Below are 22,798 nucleotides of genomic sequence, written 5' to 3' on the forward strand. Positions count from 1 at the left end.
GCCAAATCCTTCCATCTTCCATGAGTGCCAAAGAGTCACCTGAGCACAGTTATCTGAGAACTTCTTACTGGGACTTTAAAGTGTGGCCATTTCTAATAATAATACAGAGAGCTATTGCTAGATTTTCTGAGAATCTGTAACATTGCAAATGATGAGGGTATGCTAATTTTAGGACAAAGACAGGCACCTGGCACCTGAGAACTTAGTAGGTCACACTTGTTCACAGGGATAGAGACATGGTGATAGGTACTTGGATTTGAAGTTGGTGTCTATTGCCCCACTGAAGTGAATAGGATTTCATTTCTACAAATCTCAGAACAATGTACAAAAGCAAATCCTCATCTGTTTATTATATTTGAAGGAGGTTTTATAGAAGTAACACCACTTAACAGAAGGTGGCTTTGGCTGTACTGTTTTACTTGCAACCACCTCTTCCTCTGCATGTGGTTCAATCTGCCATGGAAATTCATCTATTCTACCCTGTTCTTGTCATTTGGGGCACAAGTAGCATGCACATAACTGAATTAAGAAAAGGCAACAACACTAACAGTGAGATCAGCCAAGAGATGATGCTCTGAGCAATTTCTATCATAGAGGAAAGGGACCGGAATTAGATGTCACAAACACATCCAGGGACATAGTAAGACTGATATAGAAGGGGACTTGCAGGTTAAGAGGGGTAAGAGGAGAAATATCTGATGCAGGATTTTTTTTTTTTTTTTTTTTTTTTTTTTAAATGTTACCATATTAAAAAAGGTAACAGATGTTAAGGAGCAGAAGAGGTCAAGAAACAGAGAAGCAGGTACTAAAAGCTGAAGTAAAGATTGAGCAGGATGAAGTCTGAGGGATCCCTGAAGCATGTCTGGAAAGCTCCTCAGATTATTGTTGCCCACAGGTACCTCATTTTAACTATGCTCAGTGTGTGTCAGAGCACACATGGACACATTGCTTGAGCTGCTGCTCACCTGTTCACATTGTTAAAGCTCCTGCAGGCACAAAAATGAAAGGTACAGCTTATGCCCATCACGAATTCAGGATCCCAGGTAAGGAGGTTCCCAGGAAAGAAGACGTGCTTATTCAAGAGACATACTTAAAATCTCAGAGGACGCAGCTCAAAATAAGGTAACTGTTTTGTCTTCCTGCCAATCTTGCTCTCTGGTTAACAAATAAAAAGTGCTCCACCTGGGTAGGTGGGATTGAGTCTTACTGATGGCTACTCCCAAAGAACATACCACCTCCAATTGGTACAGGGAGCATCAGAGTCTCCTGAACGTCTACACTGACTCACATATGAGTCATATCTGATCATGCCACCAAGTCGAGGAAATATTGCTTAACAGAGGTAAGAGGATTGCTGTGTTTAGGGGCTTTCCAGATGCTGAATATAACACAAATGCTTTGAAAAATAGGAGAGGATAACATTTGCACTCCAGGAGATCCAATTTCAATGTTTTAAGGGTGATGTATGACAGTCAATATTGTACTACAGAATGCTGTTCTGTAATCCAGAACAAATTCTGTTTTTTTTTTTTTGTTTTTTTTTGTTGTTGTTGTTGTTGTTGTTGTTGTTGTTGTTGTTGTTTTTTTTTTTTTTTGAGAAGGGATAACTTGCATTCAGAGCCATAAAGACAGAAGCAAAAACATGAGCAAAAAGACTAAAAGCTGTACCATCATGGTGGTATTGAAGCCCCTTGAAATAGACATGACTTTGAATATCTTCTGGATAGATCAAGATTCGGAAGATAATAATAAGGTGAGTTAATAATTTCAAATGAAAGTTTCAGTAGAAAAATCCTGAGAAGAGGCATGAATCCCTCCTTGTCCCTGTGGAACACTAGAGATGGAGGAATGCTTTGAGAGGTTTGAGATCTTTTTCTTTTTTTCTTTTTTTTTTTTTTTTTGGGCTGGTTTGCTGACAACTATAGGTCTTTTCAAAGAAATAGCACCTAGAAACAGGGGAGCTCCGCTAGGTTGGTAATTAATAAATCCATGGAGGCTCCTTCACTACTCAGCAAGTATGTTTCAGTACTTGTAGGAGCATGACTATCATTGGGATGACAGGCAGGTGGCATTCCTGTTACCAGCACTGTTGATGGTATTGATTTTTTACACCACTGGACACACTGAAGATGTTGAGCATAGCCTCTGTATGTGCTAATAAGTTCATGCTGAATTTTTTCCTAGCTTTGAACAGTAAAATTTCCTACTTTCTAGTAAGACTCATTCTATTTATGGGGAGGAGTTTCTTTTTGTAATCCCGTGCAAGGCAGAATCCAATGTTAGGCCTGGCTTGATCTAGGGAACCTATAAGCAACTTGAATGCACAGAGTTACTATTGCTTTGTTTCCCACAGTTGTTTCACTCAACACAGTGCTATAATGGCCACATTCTGATGTTGCCTGGTAGTCTTAGATTTGAAGAGATGAGAGGAAATCTGTTCAGTACTTTAGCACCATGATATGATAGAGCATCTTCATATGTCTCAAGAAAACAAGTTGGTCAGATGCTTATGTTGCCTTTTGTGGCCAACAACTGCTAATGGGATTTCTCCACTGAGGACAACATAGCTTGCAGATGAAACTCTTTAGAGATCACTTGCAGTAGTTGGTTGTTGGTGACAGATGTCTCCTGTTTCCTTGATTGGTGTTGAGGACTGGAGAATGAAAAGTTACCCATGAAGATGCTGTATCTGTTGGAAGCTTGTCCACTGGTTCTTCAGTGAGGAAGGGGGTGATAGGTGATTACCTCTTGCTTTTTTCTACTTCTTGCAGGAAGGATGCCTCTGAGAATCTGCAATGTAGAGTTCATGTGAGCAGGCTGCAGTGCTGTGTAACTCATTCACTGTTCTAGGATATCAGTCTTTTCGCACTCAAGTTCTTTGTATCTTGAAGTCCTCCAAGGCTGCTGCCTACCATAGCCATACTGCAGCTGTGACATTCTTGGACAGAGAGAAGATGACCACATCATACAAACATGAATAAGATTTTGAGGGGAATTAAAAGCAGTTTCATTAGGGATAGCTGGTAGGCAACAGCACTTTGATTTTGTTGCTGCAGGGAGTTAGAAAGAACTGAAGGATTGTTTCAGATGGTTGGCCACTTTTATCTTGACTGGGTGTAGAGGCCACAAATAGGACAACTGCAAGCCAACAGCACTGCTATTCTGGGGATTTTTATTTGACTCATGGTGGTCACTTACAAGCAGAGACAGGATCTGCAAGGACATGAGCTTCAAGGAGAACAAGAATTTACTAGGCTACAGGAGAAGGAGAGATTTAGAATTTATCAGTGCCACGGAGATGTAATTAAAGACAAGCCACTAGACTTCCTCTTGTGTTTGTAGTGTCAAAAGGCTGAAGCAACTCAGGAGGCTGAGTAACACAACTCTTTGTGGAGAGAGAGAAAAAGTTAGGGTTTCCAAACAAGCTGGCTGCTGGCAGTACACCGTGGAGTTACCACAACCCTCCCAGAGTCATCTGTCTGCCACTGCTGTGTGTGGTTTTATTAACAAACACTCTAGAGATAGTCTACCTGGCCACCAAAGTCTGTGAAGTTATTATAAGGCCAGGCAGAAATGTGTCTGGTATTTCTCTGACAAGGAATACTATTGGACTGCAGATGGCATAATTCTCAATTCCCACAACCTTACAGTGAAACCAAATTATTAGCTGGGAAAAAAAAAAAAAAAGCAAGGCAAGCTGTTCAAATGCTGCACTCTTCCATTAAGTGTGCATTTCTTTGAGAATTTCTGGGAATATTTTGAATAAAACTAGACAGAATTATTTTCTTTGCTACAAAAATATTTTCTGTTAGAAGAATGCTGATGCTGAAATTGAAATGTTCTGTAGAAACATGTCAATTTTGAAAAAAAAAACACATTTCAGAAATGTTAGTAAGACTGCAACTCACATTTTATCCCCGCACATTTCAATTTGAGTTTTCATTTCAATTAGAAATGTTATATAACTATGAAAATAATCAATCCTGGACTGAAGTGTTTTTACTTTACTGAAACAAATGTTTTGATTTTCCCCATCTACTTCTGCTAGAACGTTCTTTTACTGGAAATCATGTAATTTTCCATTTGTATTCTATTTTAAAATTGAAAAGCATATTGGAATTACAAGATTTTGTGAAACAAAGGAAAAAAATCAAGCCTCCTCATAGCTCTAATTTGGGTGAAGCAACAGAGGGTTTTTGTTTAATTTTCATGTCGAGCTTTGTATTTAACATCTATTGGTAAAGGGCACCATCTTACAGGAAAACAGGGAATCATCATGTATGACACTGCCTTTGCTGGGGCAAATGGTGAACACTTTGCAGATTTCCCTGGGAAAAGCAATGTAACAGGCTTCAGACAGCTCTGCAGAAGAGACTAAGATCTCTTGCACTAGGGGATTAAATTTTTCTTTGGTATAATGTGGGGGATTAGGAAAAATATGACACCTGCAATGAAGGTTATCGTTACATTTCTGCTGGCACTAAACCATGTGGGTCAACACTCATACAGGGCTAGCTCATGCAAATGCAACTACATATTATAGTTTCCACAAAACCTCAGATCCTGGGGAAGATATTAGCATCTCCAAGTGAACAAAAGCCTATTCCAAAAATAGTTAATAAGTTCAAGGTAACTTTTACCGCAAGCGAGTCTTGCAGCTATTGTGTGTGTGTGTGTGTGTTTTTTTTCCCTTCATTTCCTATGTATTCTAAGATTTTGAAATTCTAGAGCTTGCTTTTCTAATTAGCTTTAAATATGCAAATCATACCAATTTGAATAGCTTATTAATTAATTTCATATATATATATCCATGAAATTGTGAGACAGTAATCTTATGGTTTCAAGTGCTTAAGGTAAATATAAGGGAAGTCAATTGCATTAATTTGGTTATGCAAATTGCCTTAGATTGACAATTACTGGACCGTTAATGAAAGAGTCCCTTTTTATACAGCTGAAAGCCCTATTTTTTTCATGACTTTCAGAGGAAAAGCAGAACAATTGGTAAAGTATGCCTATGCAAATTATTCTTAATTTTCAGGATGTTTTAATAATCCTTCTCATTAGCTCTGGGTAAATGATGAGTTCAAGTCTTATGGTAATTAGGCCTAGGGGGTTGTTCCTGAGAAACAAGTAGATATTAAACGCTATCAGAGATGCAGTGCTCATCTCCAGGCACAAGGACTGGTCTGACTCGGAGAGGCAGGTGCGGCTTGCCTGTGTATTATTATTTGCATTTTGTGGGACGGGGAGTCAAAGAAAGGCCTAGAACATATAGATAATGAAGGCTCTGAAGACAGTGAGCCATGAGAATAAATGTTGAAAGGCCAGCTGTGTGCAGGGTTTCTACGGATGCCAGTGAGGCTGCCCCAGCCCAAAGCAGACTGAAGGGATGACCCTGGGAGCAGACCAGACCACTGAGCAAGATGGAGACTGCAAGTGTGAAAACACCGAGTTCACAGGTCTCCAGCTTTCCTGTGCTCCATTACCATCAATGCCAATGGTTTCCTCATTGCTGTTTCTAATTAGTCCAGTGGGTCTCACTATCTTTCCTATGGCAAAACTAACATGGCTTTTAAACACCAAATTCATCACTCTGATGGAAAGGACAGTCTTCTTTTCCTCCACCCCTTTAGGAAGATTTATGTTCTCTCTTACATGGATCCCTTTTCTCTTTCTTTTTTTTTTTTTTCATTGTCTGGGAGAGAGGAAGGAAAATCTGTGATGCTGGTATTCCAAACGGAGCACAGCCTGGTTCTGGTTTTGGCTCATTCCTAAAGACAGTTCATTTTATCTCCAGGTTCTCCCATCCCAAACACCCAGATAAATCCATCACCTCATCTTATTTGTAGCAGTGCTATGAAAGCACTGCTGCTCTGGGGGACTGCAAGTAGAGTGAGGACTTCTGACGTGGCTCGTCTGCCAAGGGTCTGGTAAGACCATGCCACTGATTTTGATCTTGAACTGAAAAATAAAAGACTGCTCAAAGCATTTGTATCAGTCTTAGTTACTTTAAAGAGATGCTGTTGTGTACTGTAAAAGATGTGGCCTTTTCCATTCCTCATACGCCTTGCCTTGGAGAGGGTAATAGCAGCAGAGTTCTTCTCTGAGATGAATTTCCTGAGGAGCTTTCCTTGTCTCCAACACCTTGCAATACTCTACAGCACTGAAAACATGCGTATCATCTACTGGCTGCATATTCCTCGGGGAATGATGATCTGATGAATTAAGCAAATTCCTAGAAGCAAGTCCATCTTCTGTCACAGCTGTGCTTGTCTTCTGTGCACTCAGCATTTGAGCCACTTCTTCTACTGCTCTTTGTTAATTATTTATTTATTAGCTGATAGGATTGCATGGTGTGGGAAGAGGATTAGGAAGAAGAAATGATGAAGAACAGATTGAAACTTGATGCTCTCTGCATAATGGTGTCACGGGGGTTTCTCTGAGCAGCCTCAACTGCATATGTGAGAAAGGAGGAGACCTTCATGGTCTCCATCTGTGAAAAGGTTTGCTGGAAGCTCAGTATGAAGGGTTGTTTTACTGAGGTGTGCTTGGCAGGAATGCATGAATCCAGTCAGCTGCATCTTTACAACTCCTGTGCAACCGATGGAAAATTACACTAGTGGTGTTAAGGCCAGAAGCAGACCTGTGGTTTGCAGCAAAATCTCCAGTTCCTTCAAATGGTAACATTTCCGTGCACTAACAGAGACAGATGTAGACTAGACCACGCGTAGGTTTTCCTGAGGAGAAAGGCAGACAGTGTACCAGCTCCAAGACTCTGCATTGTTGCCAGGATCCTTCCTTTGGCAAGCCCAAAGGCTCTCGGGCAGGGTGAAGATGAAAGACCAAGTTATGCTCTGATGAAGGTGCTGAAAGAAACTGCACATCCCATTGACACCAGGAGAAAACCCAATTCACCTTTGTTCAAATGCAACAGGACTGTGCACTGCAAGAGCCAGTGGATACAGGTGAAAGGGCAGCCCCTTTTACATCTGAGTAACGAATCTCTGCTCAAGGGATGCTGGCCAGAGACACCAGCAGCCCAAAGAGAGAGTTTGTTATGGACAATTTTCATCTGAGATTTGTAGCAGTTAGTATTTAATTCACAGGCTGCGCCTTTTCATTGCCTTTTCAATTAGAAAGTTATTTAATGTTGATGCAGAACATGCAATTTCCTAGAAATGTGGTGCTTTCAGAGGCATACTAGATCTCTGTATGTTAATGTGTGGTACAATAGAGCCTGTGAACTATTCTGGGATTGGAAATGCCAATAACAGGCATTATCAGAGCATTTTATAGGTGGTCATATGGAGATTGAAGCTAGCTGTTACAAAACTACTGAGAAACATTTTTTGTTCTGCACCTCTTTCCAAGAATAGATGATTATTGATTTTATGAATTTGTCAGTTAAAAAAAATAGTAGGGATGGTTTGGATGAAATGCAATGCTCACTGTATGTGATTTACTATGTTCAAGTCTGATCAAACAGATGAGACTCAAAATCCCAAGCTCCAAATATCAATTTGTTTCAGTGTCTTTGTATTAACAAGTGCTTCTTTATTGCTGAGGCATCTTTGCTGTCATGTCTGTTCAGCTTAGGAAAAGAAAACACTTGAACTGGCTGTGGGTGAAGCAGATTTTCTCCTAGTCACTCAGACAAGGCTCAGCAGATAGCACCGATGACTGGCATCTCCCAGGTTAAAAATGGATTTTGAGACAAAAGACTGGGATGGGACCAGCTGGGATGTCCCACTGCTCTGCGACATGGTCAGGTTTACTAGTAAGTAGAGCCAGACAGACATTTTTGGCTATCAGTCTCCTGACCATAAGCAGCAACCCAACGTAAACAGCGAGGTCATCTGGATGCAGCTGGGAATGGGTCCCATTTAGCAGATGTCTAGGAAGATATATAAAGCAGAAGTCATTTTGTTGGCATGTTGTGCCAGACAGTCCCCATGAAGAACAGACCAGTGAGGGAAGGTAAGAGCACAGCTATTTTAAAAACAGTTGTCTAGTGAGAAATAAAAAAACCAACACCACCCTTATGTTTGTCTGGTTGGTACATATGAGCGTGCAAGGAGGGGTGTGGGAGCTAAAAGGGTGTTATATTGTCTACATTAGAAAGAGTAAAACTAGTTTAGGTATGTTTACCCTCGATTACAAATCTGGCTGGGAGGTCACATTCTCTTGCCTACCAGCCAAAAAACACAGTGACAGCTTTATATAATGGGAACCTCAAAAATTCCTGTTGATCTGGGCATTTGGGTGTGCAGAATGGTACCCATCACCATGCTGAACTGCTGCCGCGTGCCTGGCACAAAAACTCTCACAAGGGGCAACAGCCTCTCCTCTGGACTGATGGTATCTTGGCTGAAGAAAAACAGGGAAAATCACTGATACTGTAGGCAGAAGGGAACTAATTCCTGCCTTAATGAAAACTAATCACAGTGCTCCTGAGAATGGGAAATGTGATCTCTGCTACCCAACATTTTACCTAAATCTGGGGAAAGCAGCGGGTTAAAAGATTAAGGAACACATAAACAGCTTGTTTTTTTTTTTTTTTTTTTTTTTTTTTTTTTTTTTTCCTTCTCCCGTCACCTTCGTTGCTTTCATTGCAACTGGCAGTGCAATCTGGAACCAGTTAGCAGATCTCTAGCTATGCATAATAGTAAGAGATAGTGCACGCAATGAGGTCTTGGAGAACTGATGTTAAAAGCTCTTGTAAATTGGATGAAAACCAGAAGCTTTTACAGCAAAACTGAATGAGTAAGATACAGGGGATTGTGCAGCCTTTAGTACTGCAATCTGCATATGCAGATCAGCAATGCTGGAAAATTCCTTGGGTGTTCTAAGCAAAGTAGCTTTTAGAAGAAGGAGAATAAAATGCCAGAAAGCATCTTTCACTGCTTCAAGAAATTGCCTTAGATGAGAAAACTAGCTGGATCTGAACTCAGCCAAGCACCTTTTTGAACATCTAGCTTATGGTGCTTATGACATGAGTATACTAAGAGATGATCTAAGGAGTCAGAGATTTTCTGTGGTTTCATAGAAAGATACAATCTCTATGAGAGTTCAGGCAAAGTTAAAAGAAACTTCTTATATGCAAAAGGAATGATTTATCCTGGCTAGCAAACCAATGGAAAATATAATGAGTTTGGGGTAGTTCTAATGTTATTTACTTTTTTTTTTTTTCTTCTGAGCATTTTAACTAGCTTTGTAGAAAAGCATATTGGCATTAAAAGGAAAATGAAATATAAGCATATCATATTGCAAATGCTGATACCAGAATATTGTAGTTTCTTTTTTTTTTTTTTTAAAGTGATGTGATAGAAAAATTACAAGAAAAGATAAATATTGGTCAGAAAATCTGGATATATCTTTTTAAAGAGCTCTTTACACTTAAATACATCTGCCACACACTTACGTCACCATTGAGCCAACAGAGGACAAGGCTTCTAGTACTTTGTGTTCCACCATTTGCTCTTATCGCTATTGTAACACTAACTTGCAGTCAAATATGAAATCAGGACTCCTTCCCTGAAAGCTTTAAAACCCACAAATGTTTTGGGTATGTGAAAGCCTGCAGTAATTAAAGGCATGACCCAGTCCCCAGTGCAGCCAATGAGACATGGTGCCCCACCGTTTTAAGGTGAACATTTTCACTCAGAAAGATTCCAGACAGGATTGTGCATCAGGCCTTACAACTATAGGGCTATCTAACTTTCCTTTTACTGCTTTTACATTTAGGTTACAAGGATTTGTCCTCCCATGTTGTGTATCTTCTGTTTCTCATATTTTAATTAACTAGCTTGTGTGTGGTTATATTTACACAGCAAGGCAAAATTAATTTTATCCTACTCTTATAAGCAGCATTAAAATATGTCCTGATTATTCCATCCACCTGGAATAATGTTTAAAGCAAGTATAACTAGAAGTTTTGTGGAAATCACAGTATTGAGGTATTTCCTTAAAACTGGGTCATAAGGAGAGTCTTTCAAAGCGGGAACTACATGCTTTATTCTTGCTGTGCATTGCTAAGATTGGTAGTCACTAGTAACAGCTTGAATACTCAGGTAAACTGAGGAAGGAGCCATTGGCATTCACTACTCCCTTTTCTGCAAAAAACACACATTTTAATCTTTTTGCCCATATTTCATATTGTTGTTTTTTTTTTTTTTTTTTAAACAGGAGTTACACAGTTACCAAAAGCAGTCTTTTGAAGGGGCAAATCATATTATAAACTCTGGAAATGCACTCAGAAAACCAACATTTTTTAATACAAAGGAAAAAAAAAAGGCCCCATCTTCATGAAAAAATACATAAATAAAAACAAAATAACCTTGTTCAAACATGGTTGTGGTCAGACAGTCTCACGATGCTTCTTTCTCACCAACACAGGGTGAAAAACAGGCACTGGAATTGTTGGCTAGACATGGAAGGTGGTCAAATTTTAATTGACGTAAGTGTAATTTAGGGAAGAGCTGAGGGCACCTTTCCTGATGCTCACCAGAGGCAAAACAAAGCACTGTGCACCAGCATTTGCCACTGCTACAGCTCACAACCATGCTTAAACCTGGCTTCCTTCACAGAGAAGCTGGGGCCACGGTGGTGCATTACCTGCATTACTCTAGTGATAAAGAACACCACCAGACATTAAAAAAGGCAAACCCGATCCCCCCACCCCCAATCCATTCCATCAGTAGTTTTCCCCAAAAGAAAACAGGTCATATATACATACATATACACGCACACAGGGATAGCTCAGGACTACATACAACTTCTAGGATGGCAGCAGTAAGGGTATGACAACATGGATGTCAAAAGAAGCCGCTGTGCTTCTCCAGCCCTTTGCTACATAATTTGGAGGCCTCTGCTACCCAGATGGCATTTGGGAAAGAGGGAGGGAAGGAGAGAGGGAAGGTGATCTTTTCTGCCTTTTCCAAAAGGCAAATGAACTTGCAGGTTCTTGAAACTATTTTGTGTCTGGTGGCAGCTGACGGCCAAAATCTGAGCAGCAAAGGGCGTGGAAGCCAAGAGAACCAGACAGGCAGAGACAGAAAGACAGACAGACAGACGCAGCGACAGAGATGAATGCCAGTCCCAACTGAGGTGCAGGCTAGATGTATGTCGTCCTTCCACCGATCCTTGCTCCCATTGCGGGGTGTGTGTGTGTACAGGACCGTGTCACTGGGGCTGCCTGCTCCAGGCCTTGCGCAGGCCGAACGCCCTGCGGCAGTTCTGCCTGGATAAGGACTGCAGGGTTAGAGCCACTGGTTCTCTGCCTTCAGACACATTGATTGAGGGTGAAAATGAACTCATGAGGTTTAGTGTGGCTGGAGACGAGGGAGAGGAAAGCAAGGGAGAAAAGGAAGAAAGGAGGGGGGCGGGTTAAAAGGGAAGAGTGCAGGAGAAGGTGATAAGGAGACTTAAATATAGGCTGTCAGATATTCCAAAGAATGGGAGCAGGAGCCCATGACAAATCATATGAAGCCTCTTGACACCAAAAGCAGGATGACTGTAAGGAAAGGCCTCATGCGTCTGGTTTAAGCCAGAGCTATTTTACTTCAGAAATAAAAGAGACTAACGGGAAAATCAATGTACAGGTCTCCAAGTATCCTTGGGATCTGAACACCCTTCCTGGCCTTACTTCACCAGTAGTCAGGAATCAACAAAACTGCAGCCCTCGGATGACTTCCTACCAGCAATTTGGAAACTTTTTCAGAAATGCGATATATAAAGTATTCAGCCCTCATGAACCTGATGCACAAACCACTAGGCCTGGGCACAACAGACCTGACCAGCATTTTCCAAGGGAAGGAATACAGCAAGAAAGGTTTTGGACCTCTCTAACCTTCTTCATAGGGCTGCAATTTCCTGAAACCTCTAGGTACTAAATCTCCCAGATGCCACCATGGATCAGATCACACACAACATAGTACCTTCGTGTTTTCTCCTCCTAAAACCTCATTAAAAAACAACCAACCAACCAACCAAACAAACAAACAAAACAAACAAACAAACAAAAAAAAAAAACAAAAAACCTATTTCTATTGACCCTGGGACCTGACACAATGCTCTCCAGAAAACATGTACTGCTTCAACAGGAGGGCAATGTACCCAGGGAAATACTCCATTATTTCACACAAGCCACAAGTCAGCAATTCCCTATCCCTGGTAGTGCTAATCTTGTACCCGTGCTCACCCCTGGCTCTTGTCACATCTGCTGTATCACACTGGGTACCTGTCATGCATACTTCTTCCTCTGTACATCCTCCAGCATTCACAGACACACTCAAAACACATGAGTACTTTTATGGCCACTGAGTAGCACAGGTGGGATGTATACCAGTCCGATGTTTTGCCTCAGTCATCCTCATACATTCCCAGACATACACAGCTGACATACACAGAGGTACCCATACATGCAGACACACTCAGAAGCACTGGCAGAACCCCTCAGCAGCAGGCTCACAGGTAGGCACAATCCCTCCCTCCCCAACATCCTTTCAAGACAGACAGACAGAATCAAACACACGACATCCCCACAGTCACTGGTATCCACGCTGGTGCTCTGGAGACACACATGCTCCCACCCAACCATGCCTCTGTAACTCACACATCTGCACAGGAGCTGCCTGCTGCAGACTCAGCTGGCCACAGGAACCCATCCAACTCAGCAGGCACCTCTATGAGCATTGCTTTGGTGGAAAACAAAGATTCAGCCACAGCGAGTCTTTGGTCTGACACTGGCAGGAGAAAGGATGAAGGAAAAAGGACCCTATTGACCAGAAAGGTGTTGGCTCCTCTCCCAGCTGAGAGAAAGGACACTGCATTAGCAGCTTTCTCAGTGTCTCAGGGTCTGGTCATTTTTCTCCCATCACTTCGGGCACTGTAGTGCAGAGCACAAATCAAACTTGATTCCCCCTCTGACACAGCACAACAAATTGGAATGAGAAACTTTCTTTGCCTGGAGGAGGGGACAGCAGGCTGTCAGTCAGCTTCACAGCACTGAACTCTGGGCTGTGTCTGCTGATGTGGAAAGGAAGGAAATGCAAGCCTGTGCTTGGGGCTACTTCTGGGATGATATATTCCAAATTTGCTGTCTTTTATTCAACTCCTGTAACATTTTCACTCCTATTATTGTTATAATAGATAGTAATCATTTTTTATCACCATAATGTTTTCCTCTGAGGAACTTAAAGTGTTTTGGAAACACTAATGGCAATCTTTTCTTAACTGAGGGAATAATAACAATCTCCAATTTACTGATAGGGAGACTGAGGCATAGGGATCTAGGCAGAGCCCAAGGAACGCAACCCACAGACCCACAGGCTCTACCTCCCAGGCCCCATATATTACATCATCTTTAAATTTATTACCTAAACATCATGCTTGGTCTTAGCACTTAGAGAGAGTTGAAGCATGGTAATGTGCCTTTTTTTTTTTTTTTTTTTTTTAATAGCAGATTAACACCTGCTCCTTAATTTACAGAAAATTCTCAGAACTCTTCATTTTGTGTCTAGGAAGTTAGATGCACAGTGCTTACTGAGAAGCAAAGTTCTGAAAATGTAATTGTGGAGCAAGATTGAAAATAAAGCAATTTACAAGTGACTTTGGCAGAAACTGCATCACTCACTGAAATTTTCATATCTGCCAGATCTTAACCCGTGCTTTGCACATTATCAGTGGTGTGAGATGCATCTCTGTGTGTCTGTGGGGCTGGCTGGAGGGACCTGGGAGGTGTTTCCAAGTTGTTGTAACCAAGTGGGCCTAATGTGATGCAATTGGACTTACCATTCAGGTGTTAAAAGTGAGGGCTCCCCAAAGGACTGAGAAGTGCTGAAGACAACCTGGGGACCTGCCTGATCAGTACATGCCTTCTCACTCTGTGTAAATGCACAGCCATGCTAACAAACATATGCTGAGTTTGACATGCAAGTCTACACTCACCCACAGGCATGCAGATGAGCATGCCTGCATACAGAAGACTTTCAGATATAAACACCCACCCATGAACAAATCAGACTTGCACATTAGGACAGCCACAATGGCTCAGAAAACATGTTCATACACTCAGTTATATACAAAACAACTCATGTGTTTCCACCAGCAACCGTTCACAACACATATACACGTGCTTGCATACACACACTCTTTCACATACAAACATGTTCATGTCTGTACACTCTCCTATTGATTTGTAGCCCATACACAGGCATCCAGACACATTCAGGAACATGTACTACAACCAACAGAGTACACACACAAAGACCCACACATGCACACTCACATATATCTTAATGAAGGTTTTGGTCTGGGAAATTCCTTTTCAAGAAACAGAAATAATTGTCAAAAGGAATAAAGAGGAACTGCAAAATAGATGCAAACGCATACCTACACACACACTGCAGTGCCTGTCAGTCAGGGTTCCCATCACAACTACAGCTATGGCAGCTCAGCACCAGCTGGCCATGCTTTCTCTCAGTGCAGATGTCTGATGAACCTCATAGAGATTCTTGTCAGACTAACCTGTGCCAGGTGTCTCTGTCTTTGCTGACTGACCTCAAAGAAAGCTGTCCCTTAGCTCCAAGAGCAGCACCTTCCAGAACACTAGCACAAACGTCTGTCAGCTTCTAATGCATTGGGCAGAACATCTTACCTGCACCTGACCAGGCTAAACATCTCCAATTACTGGAGTTTGTTGGCATTTTTTTTTTTTTCCAGACTCCAGGTCTACTGGAACAAGACAAGACAGTGTACAGAAACACAGTGCAGGGTTTGCTCAAACCCACAAACAGCAAGAAAGCAACAAGCTCCTGAGGAGAAGGGGAGAAGTGTATCTGATAAACTGCCTCACACTGCTTGGGAAGATGACAACTGTCCATCCAAGATGGGCTGCTACTTCCAAAGCCCATCTGCCACAGATGTAACATATCAAGTGCTGCTAGCAGGAAGGGAATCTGACAGGACAAACCAACATACAATACATTCTCTTATTCAATAAGGGTTATAAGTGCAAAGGGTTTTCAAAACATTTCAGAACAAACTCCATCCATAGCTGCTGCTTATTTATCAGTGCATCAAAAGATTGTGCAACTTTTTTAGTAACAAACGTTAGAAACTAGTAGCAAAGGATTTGCCTAGATAAAAAGAGAAGATTTAAACATGCCAGGTAACAAAAAGACGTGTGCAGAAATCTGTAAAAACTGTATAGAAGGAAAGGATTCTTTAGAGGAAACACAGGGACCATTATGAAATTCTGTTCATAAACCCTATTAAAAGACTCAGGGCCTCTCCTGCTGCCTCCTCAGCTAAGACAGGCATTGGGAGTTTAGACAGAGGCACACCCTCATTCTTCCCAGACATCCGTAACCAGACACCGGATTCTGGGCTTTGGTTGACATGAACTTGAATTTAGACAGGGAATGGAAAAGAGAGGGAGTCTTGCCTGTGGAAATTAAACACACTAGTATGGATAGCCCTGGAGACTGAAGATCTGAACATAGCACAATTAGCAGCAATGCGACCTTCTTGACAAAATGCCAAGCATGAGTGTGACTTATCTTGCTTAACTTTAATGTCTGAGAGCTGGGCGTCTAGACAAACCTAACAAACCTAGACAATCTCGAGTCACTGGATGGGCACCTCCAGAAAGCAATTCATTTCCCCTGTCATAGGTGGAGAGGAATCAGTTGGCCTGGGAAGGTGTTTCTCTCCACAAACTGCAGAAGGAAGCCTGGGTGACAGTCATCCTCTCAGATGACTGAATTTTAACGGAATGTATATCAGAGTGATTTAAACCATGATATAGGAAGTTCTTTAATTTATACAAAATAACTGTGAATTTCTTCAAAAGAATCTATTAGATTTTCCTGCCATCGGGTTGCCAAGAGAAGTTGTGGATGCCCCATCCCTGGAGGTGTTCAAGGCCAGGCTGGTTGGGGCCTTGGCCAACCTGATCTAGTGGGTGGCATCCCTGCCTACAGTAGAGAGCTTGGAGTCAGATGATCTTTAAGGTCCCTTCCAACCCAAGCCAATTTACGATTCTATGATAGGCCCCCATTAATTTGGAAAAATGAAAGTATTCTCTCCTTTCTACTTGGAAGTCTTTTCTATGGACTCAAATACAAGGAGACTTGGGGAAAATCTTGCTGATGTTTAGTGTAATTCATCTCCTATTAGCTGTAGTTATTTCCTCACCTACCATGCACAGTTCTGCCTGTGTGGATGACAACTGAGCATTTCCACAGTCTGAAGGCTACTAGCAGGTTCCCTGTTTTGTTTTCTTGTTCCAAGTGTGGCATAAAAAGACTTTTATGCTATTCTATTAAATCAACAACTTAGACCTGCTGATCATTGTAATTTCCCTCTACAAACTTGGCCCAATCCTAATCTCTCTCTAGTAAAAGGGTAACCAATACTGTTTCCAACATTCTGGGTGAAATTAGAACAGAAAGTAGGACACTCAGGAGATGCAAAAAAAAAAGTATTAAAAAAAAATAAATGTTACAGTTAGAAACTACCTTCTATTTTCTCAAAAGACAAGAAAAATCTGTCAAATTAAATATTTAATTCATTCAATATTTCATTTAATTTCTTTAAGAATTTAAAAAACAAAACAAAACAAAACGAAACAAAAAACCAAGGAAGTTGAACAGAAGTTAAAATAGAACCAAAATATGAAAACATTTTGTTTGAGAAGATCAAAGCAAGGCATTTTGACTTTTCCAAATTGTTGTCTACATTTTCTCCTAAAGACAGCACTGAGTGAAAACTGCTGTCACTTTTCTGCTTGTGATGGATTGCCTCTACAGTACACAACAATTCCAAGCTGGAATATTTATTCAACACTAACATCATTCTGCAAATTGATGATTGATTTGCTCTTCATTAACATCTTTAGAGCAATTTTCTTTCGATCTTGCTACTTTCCTGTCTTTACTAAGCTGGATTTTGTAAAATACTTTTGCCTGTGCTCATAATGTCAGCAGGTCCTTTCTAGTCTTTCTTTTGGGAATCTTTGTACGTCCTGCCTGTCCTTTGTCTATTTATTCAGTAATTCTATACCCATCCACCTCCAAAGAAAGAGGAAAAAGCTTGCCTGATGTGATTTATTTCCTTGAACACCAGCTGTTCATTTCAGTCTCCATGGCTCATTCAATCCTTCACCTGTCTGCTGAGATGGGCACCTCTGGGGCCAATCAGTGTCAGTTGTTCTGGTGGAGTTCGTGAGATGGAGCAAACCAAACTGGGCTGAAACTCTGCTACTTTGTTTTTCTTTCTGTTCTGTTTTTAATTATTTTTTTCCAAATTAGAAACTAAACATTATGAGCAGGATCCTCTAAACAGAGGTGATTTGGTCTATATTTCTTTTGGAGGAAGCCTGGGTGAGGAGGCACCAGGAGGATTGTTGGTTTGGTTCCCGCAGTTCCACCTCGAAAGAACTGACCTTTAGATCTCTATGGGGTGGAGAGTATTGAACTGCCATGGGAAGCAAAGCATAACACTGGGTAGACCAAAGTGCTGGCCTGGGACTTTTCTGGAAGCTTCCCATGGCAAAAATAGCTTTTTCACTTACGCTCCACATTTCCCATCACTTTTCCTGCTATACAGTTTAATTCATGCCAGGCGGATTATGAAGGGAAGAGAATGATGCAACAGTCAAAAAGTCCTTTAAGTCGTTCCAAAAATTAAAAGAGAATAAAAACAAAACAAAACTAAATAAAAAGAGAGAGCTTCAAAACTAAACAGAAAACCTCTGAAAACAAACTCAAAAGAAAGGAGGAAGGGGGAGGAAAAATAAAGAACCCGGGAAAGACAAATGAATGTTAGAGCAGGCACGATCATGGACAGACGCCAGCTACTTACGTTCACCTCGGTGATTGCTATATCAACAATGCTACCCACAACAATCAAGGCGTCAAATGTATTCCATGCATCACAGAAATAGTGCTGCATGTGGCAGAGAAGCCAAGGAAACAGAAAGAGAGAGAAAGGAAGAGAGAGAAAGAATGAGAGAGAAAGAGAGAGAGGGAGAGAGAGAAAGGGAGAGGGAGAAAAGAGGGAAAAAAAGGAAAAAGTAAAATAAATTAAAATAAAAAACAAAACAAAACAAAACAAAGCATGAAAGAGGGAGAGAAGAGGAAAAAAATAAGAAAAGAAAGAGGTTATGTGGGCATATTAAATAGTCTCTTACCACTCTACAGTATTGGTTGCTCAAACCTCTGTAACGTTTCACATGATGGAGGGTATCAACAAAAGCCTGGTTAGTCAGAAAGTTACTCTCAAGCATGTCTACCTTTTGGAGGGAAAAAAAGCACACACACCCCAAACTCTGTGCGCTTTCACCAGTCACAGCCTTGGGGCTAGCTATGACAAGTGAAAAAGAAGGAGGCGTTTCCCCCCCTCCTTTTTTTTTCCCTGGGAGAAGGAGAAGGACGACGGCAAGTTCAATAAAAGCATGACTAGAGGGAAAAAAATCAGAAAAAAAAAGAGAAAGAAAGAAAGAAAGAGAGAAGGAACAGCAGAGGAGGAGGAGGTGGTGGTATCCTGGGGAGGGTAGAGTAATACTCACATTAGTTTCACTGAGAATGACGTCTATAATGCTGCCAATTACGATGAGGAAGTCAAAAACATTCCAAGGATCACTAAAGTAACCCTACATAAGGAAGGGGCAGGCAGGATGGGGATTAAAAAGGAATGTTAGACAGACAAAAACAGTTCAAAATTACCATTAGAATTACTGCCCTGATACCTCAAGGGGTTTTCCTCTTAAGTCTATTTGCTGCTTCTTAAGCTGTAGCCCAGTCCTGGCAGCCCCTATCCAGCCAACGTGATCCCAGGCCAGGTACCCCTCTACTCTGATTCTGAGATGGGGGAAAAGGGGAAGTCATGTAGATCACTTTGAGCGTGGCTCCTCTCAGGAGTGGGGGTTGCAGGTCCAGATTCTCCAGACATCTCTGATTCCTAGTAACATAGCTCCCTTCCACATCTTGTTCAGATTTGGCTGAGGGAAGAGGGCAGGGATGGTGTCATACTGTTTTCTCAAAAAAAGACTCCCCTTCTGCCAGGGTGAATATGAATTCACCAGTCTGCATTCCAGATACACTGCCCTGTGCTGGTGCTGAGAACAGGCAGGTGCTGTGGCACAACAGAGCAGAGGACACAATCAAGCCGGGGAAGTGCTATTGAAATCTTACAGGTTGTCACCTTTATCTTTACCCAGCCACACGAAATATTACGACAGCCATTAGCTTAATGGTTTACTAATGGTCTTCTATTACTAATGCATTTTTTTGTCATAAAACTACAGAGCAGGACTGGTATTTGTGTTACTCTGAAAGCACATCTGCACCACAAAATGAAAGTGTGAATGTAGCCCGTGATGGTGCATACCGCTAGGAAAGGGTAAGGATGTGAGCAAAGTCGGTTTTAACATGTGCTCTGAGTGAGACCCGTTGCTCACTCACTCTAAAAACAGTGCCACAGCATCACTGTGACATTAGCTGTATAGGATGAGCTATGGCAGGTCTGCTAGCACATGCTAAACTCATACCTTCACATTACCGTGCAAAATTACTTTGAGGGCTACCTCAAACATCTCATCGTCCTAAGCTAATCAGCACTGCTTGTCTTCCCCAGCCTGCATGATTTTTGGCTGGATGATTCATAAGGATGCAGGACCTTTTGAGGAAAGGTCCTGTTCAGCCTAGAAGGTGAGTTTCTATACATAAACTTCCTGTCCAACTTAATGTCATGAGCAAAGAAAATGTGTCTTAGCTCACTGAACACCTGTGCCAAGCTCTCCCCTTGTTCTGCAATCCTAAAAGGAGGTAAGAATACAAAATCCTCTGTGCTCCTTTTGTGTTTTGGTTTTGTGAGCACGGGCTACTCTGACCTCTCTGTTTCCCAGCTGCAGCATGTCTCCAGTGAGACTGAACCCAAGTTGCACTGCTCCTGCTATTCTTAGCCAGAGAGTCAGGTCATGGGTAAAGTGCGAGTCTGTGTTCCCAGGCAGTGTGTAGAAAGCAAAAAGGAGAAAAGAAAAAGAATCCCAGTACTGGCACTGCATAAGCCAGGCTTGGGAACCTTAAAATACTCCAGGCTCAACCATTACACGGAGCAGGCACTGGCAAAAAGTGTCTTTCTAAACTCTGAAACACTGCAAACCAGGATGCTCTGAGACTCACAGTTATTTGAGTGGGGCTGGGAATTAAAAAAAAAAAAAAAAGGCAGAGAAAGCCACTGCCCATGTGATTCCACAGCAGTAAAGGGAGCTGACAGAAAGGACTTTGAAGTCTTCTCAATACCAGGAAAAAAAAAATCTTTAGCCTGCAATCTGAAATCGGCAAGTCTTAGCAGATCTACACTGGGAGGAATAATCATCCCATGACTACTCATTACTACACAATTAGCTACAACAGGGAAGAAGGAAACAGGAGCAAAAGCAAATTCAGAGAATATTATTATTCAGCGTCCAGCCTAGAAAATACACAACAAATATTAGAATGAATTCAGCAGTGATGTCCAGCATCGTTAGCAACCAGATGGACCTGGAATAAAACTGTAATTAGACTTCACCAAGAGGAAGGGGAGGGAGAGAACAGCAGATTAAATTGTAGAGGCAAACGCATTTTGAATAAATAAGGGACAGACACAGATCATACAGAGTTGCAAAAAGTGCCTTTGCAGCCTGATGCGACCTTGGCAGAGAAGACACTCGGAGGATCAAAGAGAATGGAGTAGAAAACAGACCCAATCCTCCTGCCCCATTCGTGTGCACATTCCTGCTGAAGGCAATGGCACGGCTTACATGCTAAATTAATACAGGCATTGAATAGCATGGCTATCTCCCTTTCCTTCTCAAATTGAACAGTTTGGGAACTACTAAGGATTTCCCAAACTACTCCAAAAAAATAGAGTTTGCTTTTGGGCAGCTGCAAGGGTGGGGATCCAAGACACGTTGGTCATGCGTTTCCCATGAAAATGATGACTCTACTTTAAAATTTGTGGTGATGGATACGTGGTTATTTTTACTATTTTTATAATAATTGGCATCATACTGTAAAAAATATTTTGGGGGTAACCAAATTCATGGTTTCTTTTTACGGAGAAACTTTGGACATAAAGCCCAACAGCCATTGCTGCTGTTAAACCAGCATTTGCTGCTGGTGCAAAACCCAGGCAACAAGCAGCAGAGAATCCTGTCCTCAGATGACCAATGCAACCAGTGAATTCAGCATTGCTCCCAGTTGCAGTAATTTAACCTCACCGGAAGCAATGACATTGCATTAGCATAGTTGGCACATCTCAGGAGAGATTCAGGCCTGGAAAGAAAATGTCCCTTTTTCATTGCTATCACAAATAGCTGCTTTGGAGTTTTGTGAGACCACAGCTTATCTGTAGTCACTGCTAAATTCTGTGGAGTTTCTCCAGATTTACACTGTGAGCTCTTTCCCCTGGGATGCTCTGCTGAGTCTCATCAGCCAGCTCCTCACTTGAAAGTCATGGGCTGGCCTGCTCTGGGATCACAGAAAGACCAGCACCATCGCATGTTACTGTGTGGCTGTGAGGTGAACTCAGAGAGCTCTCCTCTTCCTCCTGTACATCTTAGCTGAATGATCAAGAGGAACCACGGATATGAATGCGGTTTTACTCAACCCCACATCCAATATACTAGTGTTGAATTAAAGAAACACCTTCCTTTCCTCCTCACCTGCTCCCTCTGTTTCAAACAGAAGGGTGAAAAACAGGAAGATATTATTCACAGTAAGAAAGCTTAAAGAAAACAGAGAACATAGATGCTTCATTTGTGTGCAAGGTAATGGAATCCTTCCTAAAACGCTACCCTCTTTGGAGACATTCACCTATGAATGGCCATTACTCAGGTTTGATTCAGACCTCATAATCTTGTCAGGAGTTATGAGCACATATTAAGAGTGAATTACACCCCTGCCCTGGGGACTTGCTTCTTGTGACCTCAAAGTACCTCACTGGAGCGTACCAGGGTGGCTAATGACAGACAAGCTGAATGAAGGGAGAGCTTTCCCTCTAGTAAAGAGGTTGTATTTCCAAATGATTTTTCCCACCAGAAAGTTCTGTATACTTTTCCCAAGGGGAAGGAGGTCTGACTGGAAATGAATTGATGACACTGTTTGTTTTTGCAGTACAGGAATTTAGAGTGCAATACCATATTTTACCCTTAAAGGGAGACACTTCACCCTGATTTAGCTGTATAATTTCATGTCACATTATGGTAGCCCAAGGGGCATGCTGGGGAAGGGTAGTCACCCTCTCTTGTGGGAGTTCTCTGGAGGTCTATGAAGCTTTCAGGGAGAAAGGAGGACAGAAAGAGACCAGGAGGATTGGATTGAATATTCAGAAAGCATGAAATAACCCCACCGTTAGAGCACTTTTTTTTTTTTTTCTTTTCCATTTTTTATTTCCCCAAAGGTAGCAAAGAATAGTGAATCATCACATGATCCATATGTTAATGAAAGGCTGAGCATAAATATGCAGTAGCTGACTGGAATGGAATCTCATTTATGCGAGGGGAGCAGACATTGTAGCATTTCAGAATGAGTATGCCAATCATTTTTAGGTTTCCTAGTCACTGAGATTAGCTATCAAAGAAGCTGGGGTTTGTTTTGGTACTAATGGAACCACTGAAATCTCTGGAGACCATTTCCTTTACTTTCTGTGAATATGAGATCCTAAACACAGTATCTAAGAAGCCTCATTAACAATAGGGAAATCACCCACTGGAGCCTGCCTGAAGGTCTGAGCTCAGAGTCACCTGGGA

The 22,798-nt window shown here is 41.6% G+C and overlaps 1 protein-coding gene across 42 annotated transcripts in view; it reads right to left on the bottom strand.

Moving 5' to 3' along the window:
• Positions 1 to 22,798, bottom strand: part of CACNA1C (calcium voltage-gated channel subunit alpha1 C) — a 476,864-nt gene that overhangs the window by 35,922 nt on the left and 418,144 nt on the right. For 30 of the 42 annotated variants that reach the window (XM_084499510.1, XM_084499518.1, XM_084499512.1 and 27 more), the window contains one exon: positions 17,866 to 17,949. In XM_084499510.1, the coding sequence (XP_084355636.1) occupies positions 17,866 to 17,949 (84 nt within the window). Of the gene's footprint in view, positions 1 to 17,865; positions 17,950 to 18,571; positions 18,656 to 22,798 lie in introns of all 42 variants that reach the window. The other 12 variants (XM_084499513.1, XM_084499544.1, XM_084499548.1 and 9 more) reach the window with 2 other exon arrangements.

This window comes from Aythya ferina, assembly GCF_964211825.1.
Source record: "Aythya ferina genome assembly, chromosome: 1".
In the NCBI taxonomy this organism is placed as follows: domain Eukaryota; kingdom Metazoa; phylum Chordata; class Aves; order Anseriformes; family Anatidae; genus Aythya; species Aythya ferina.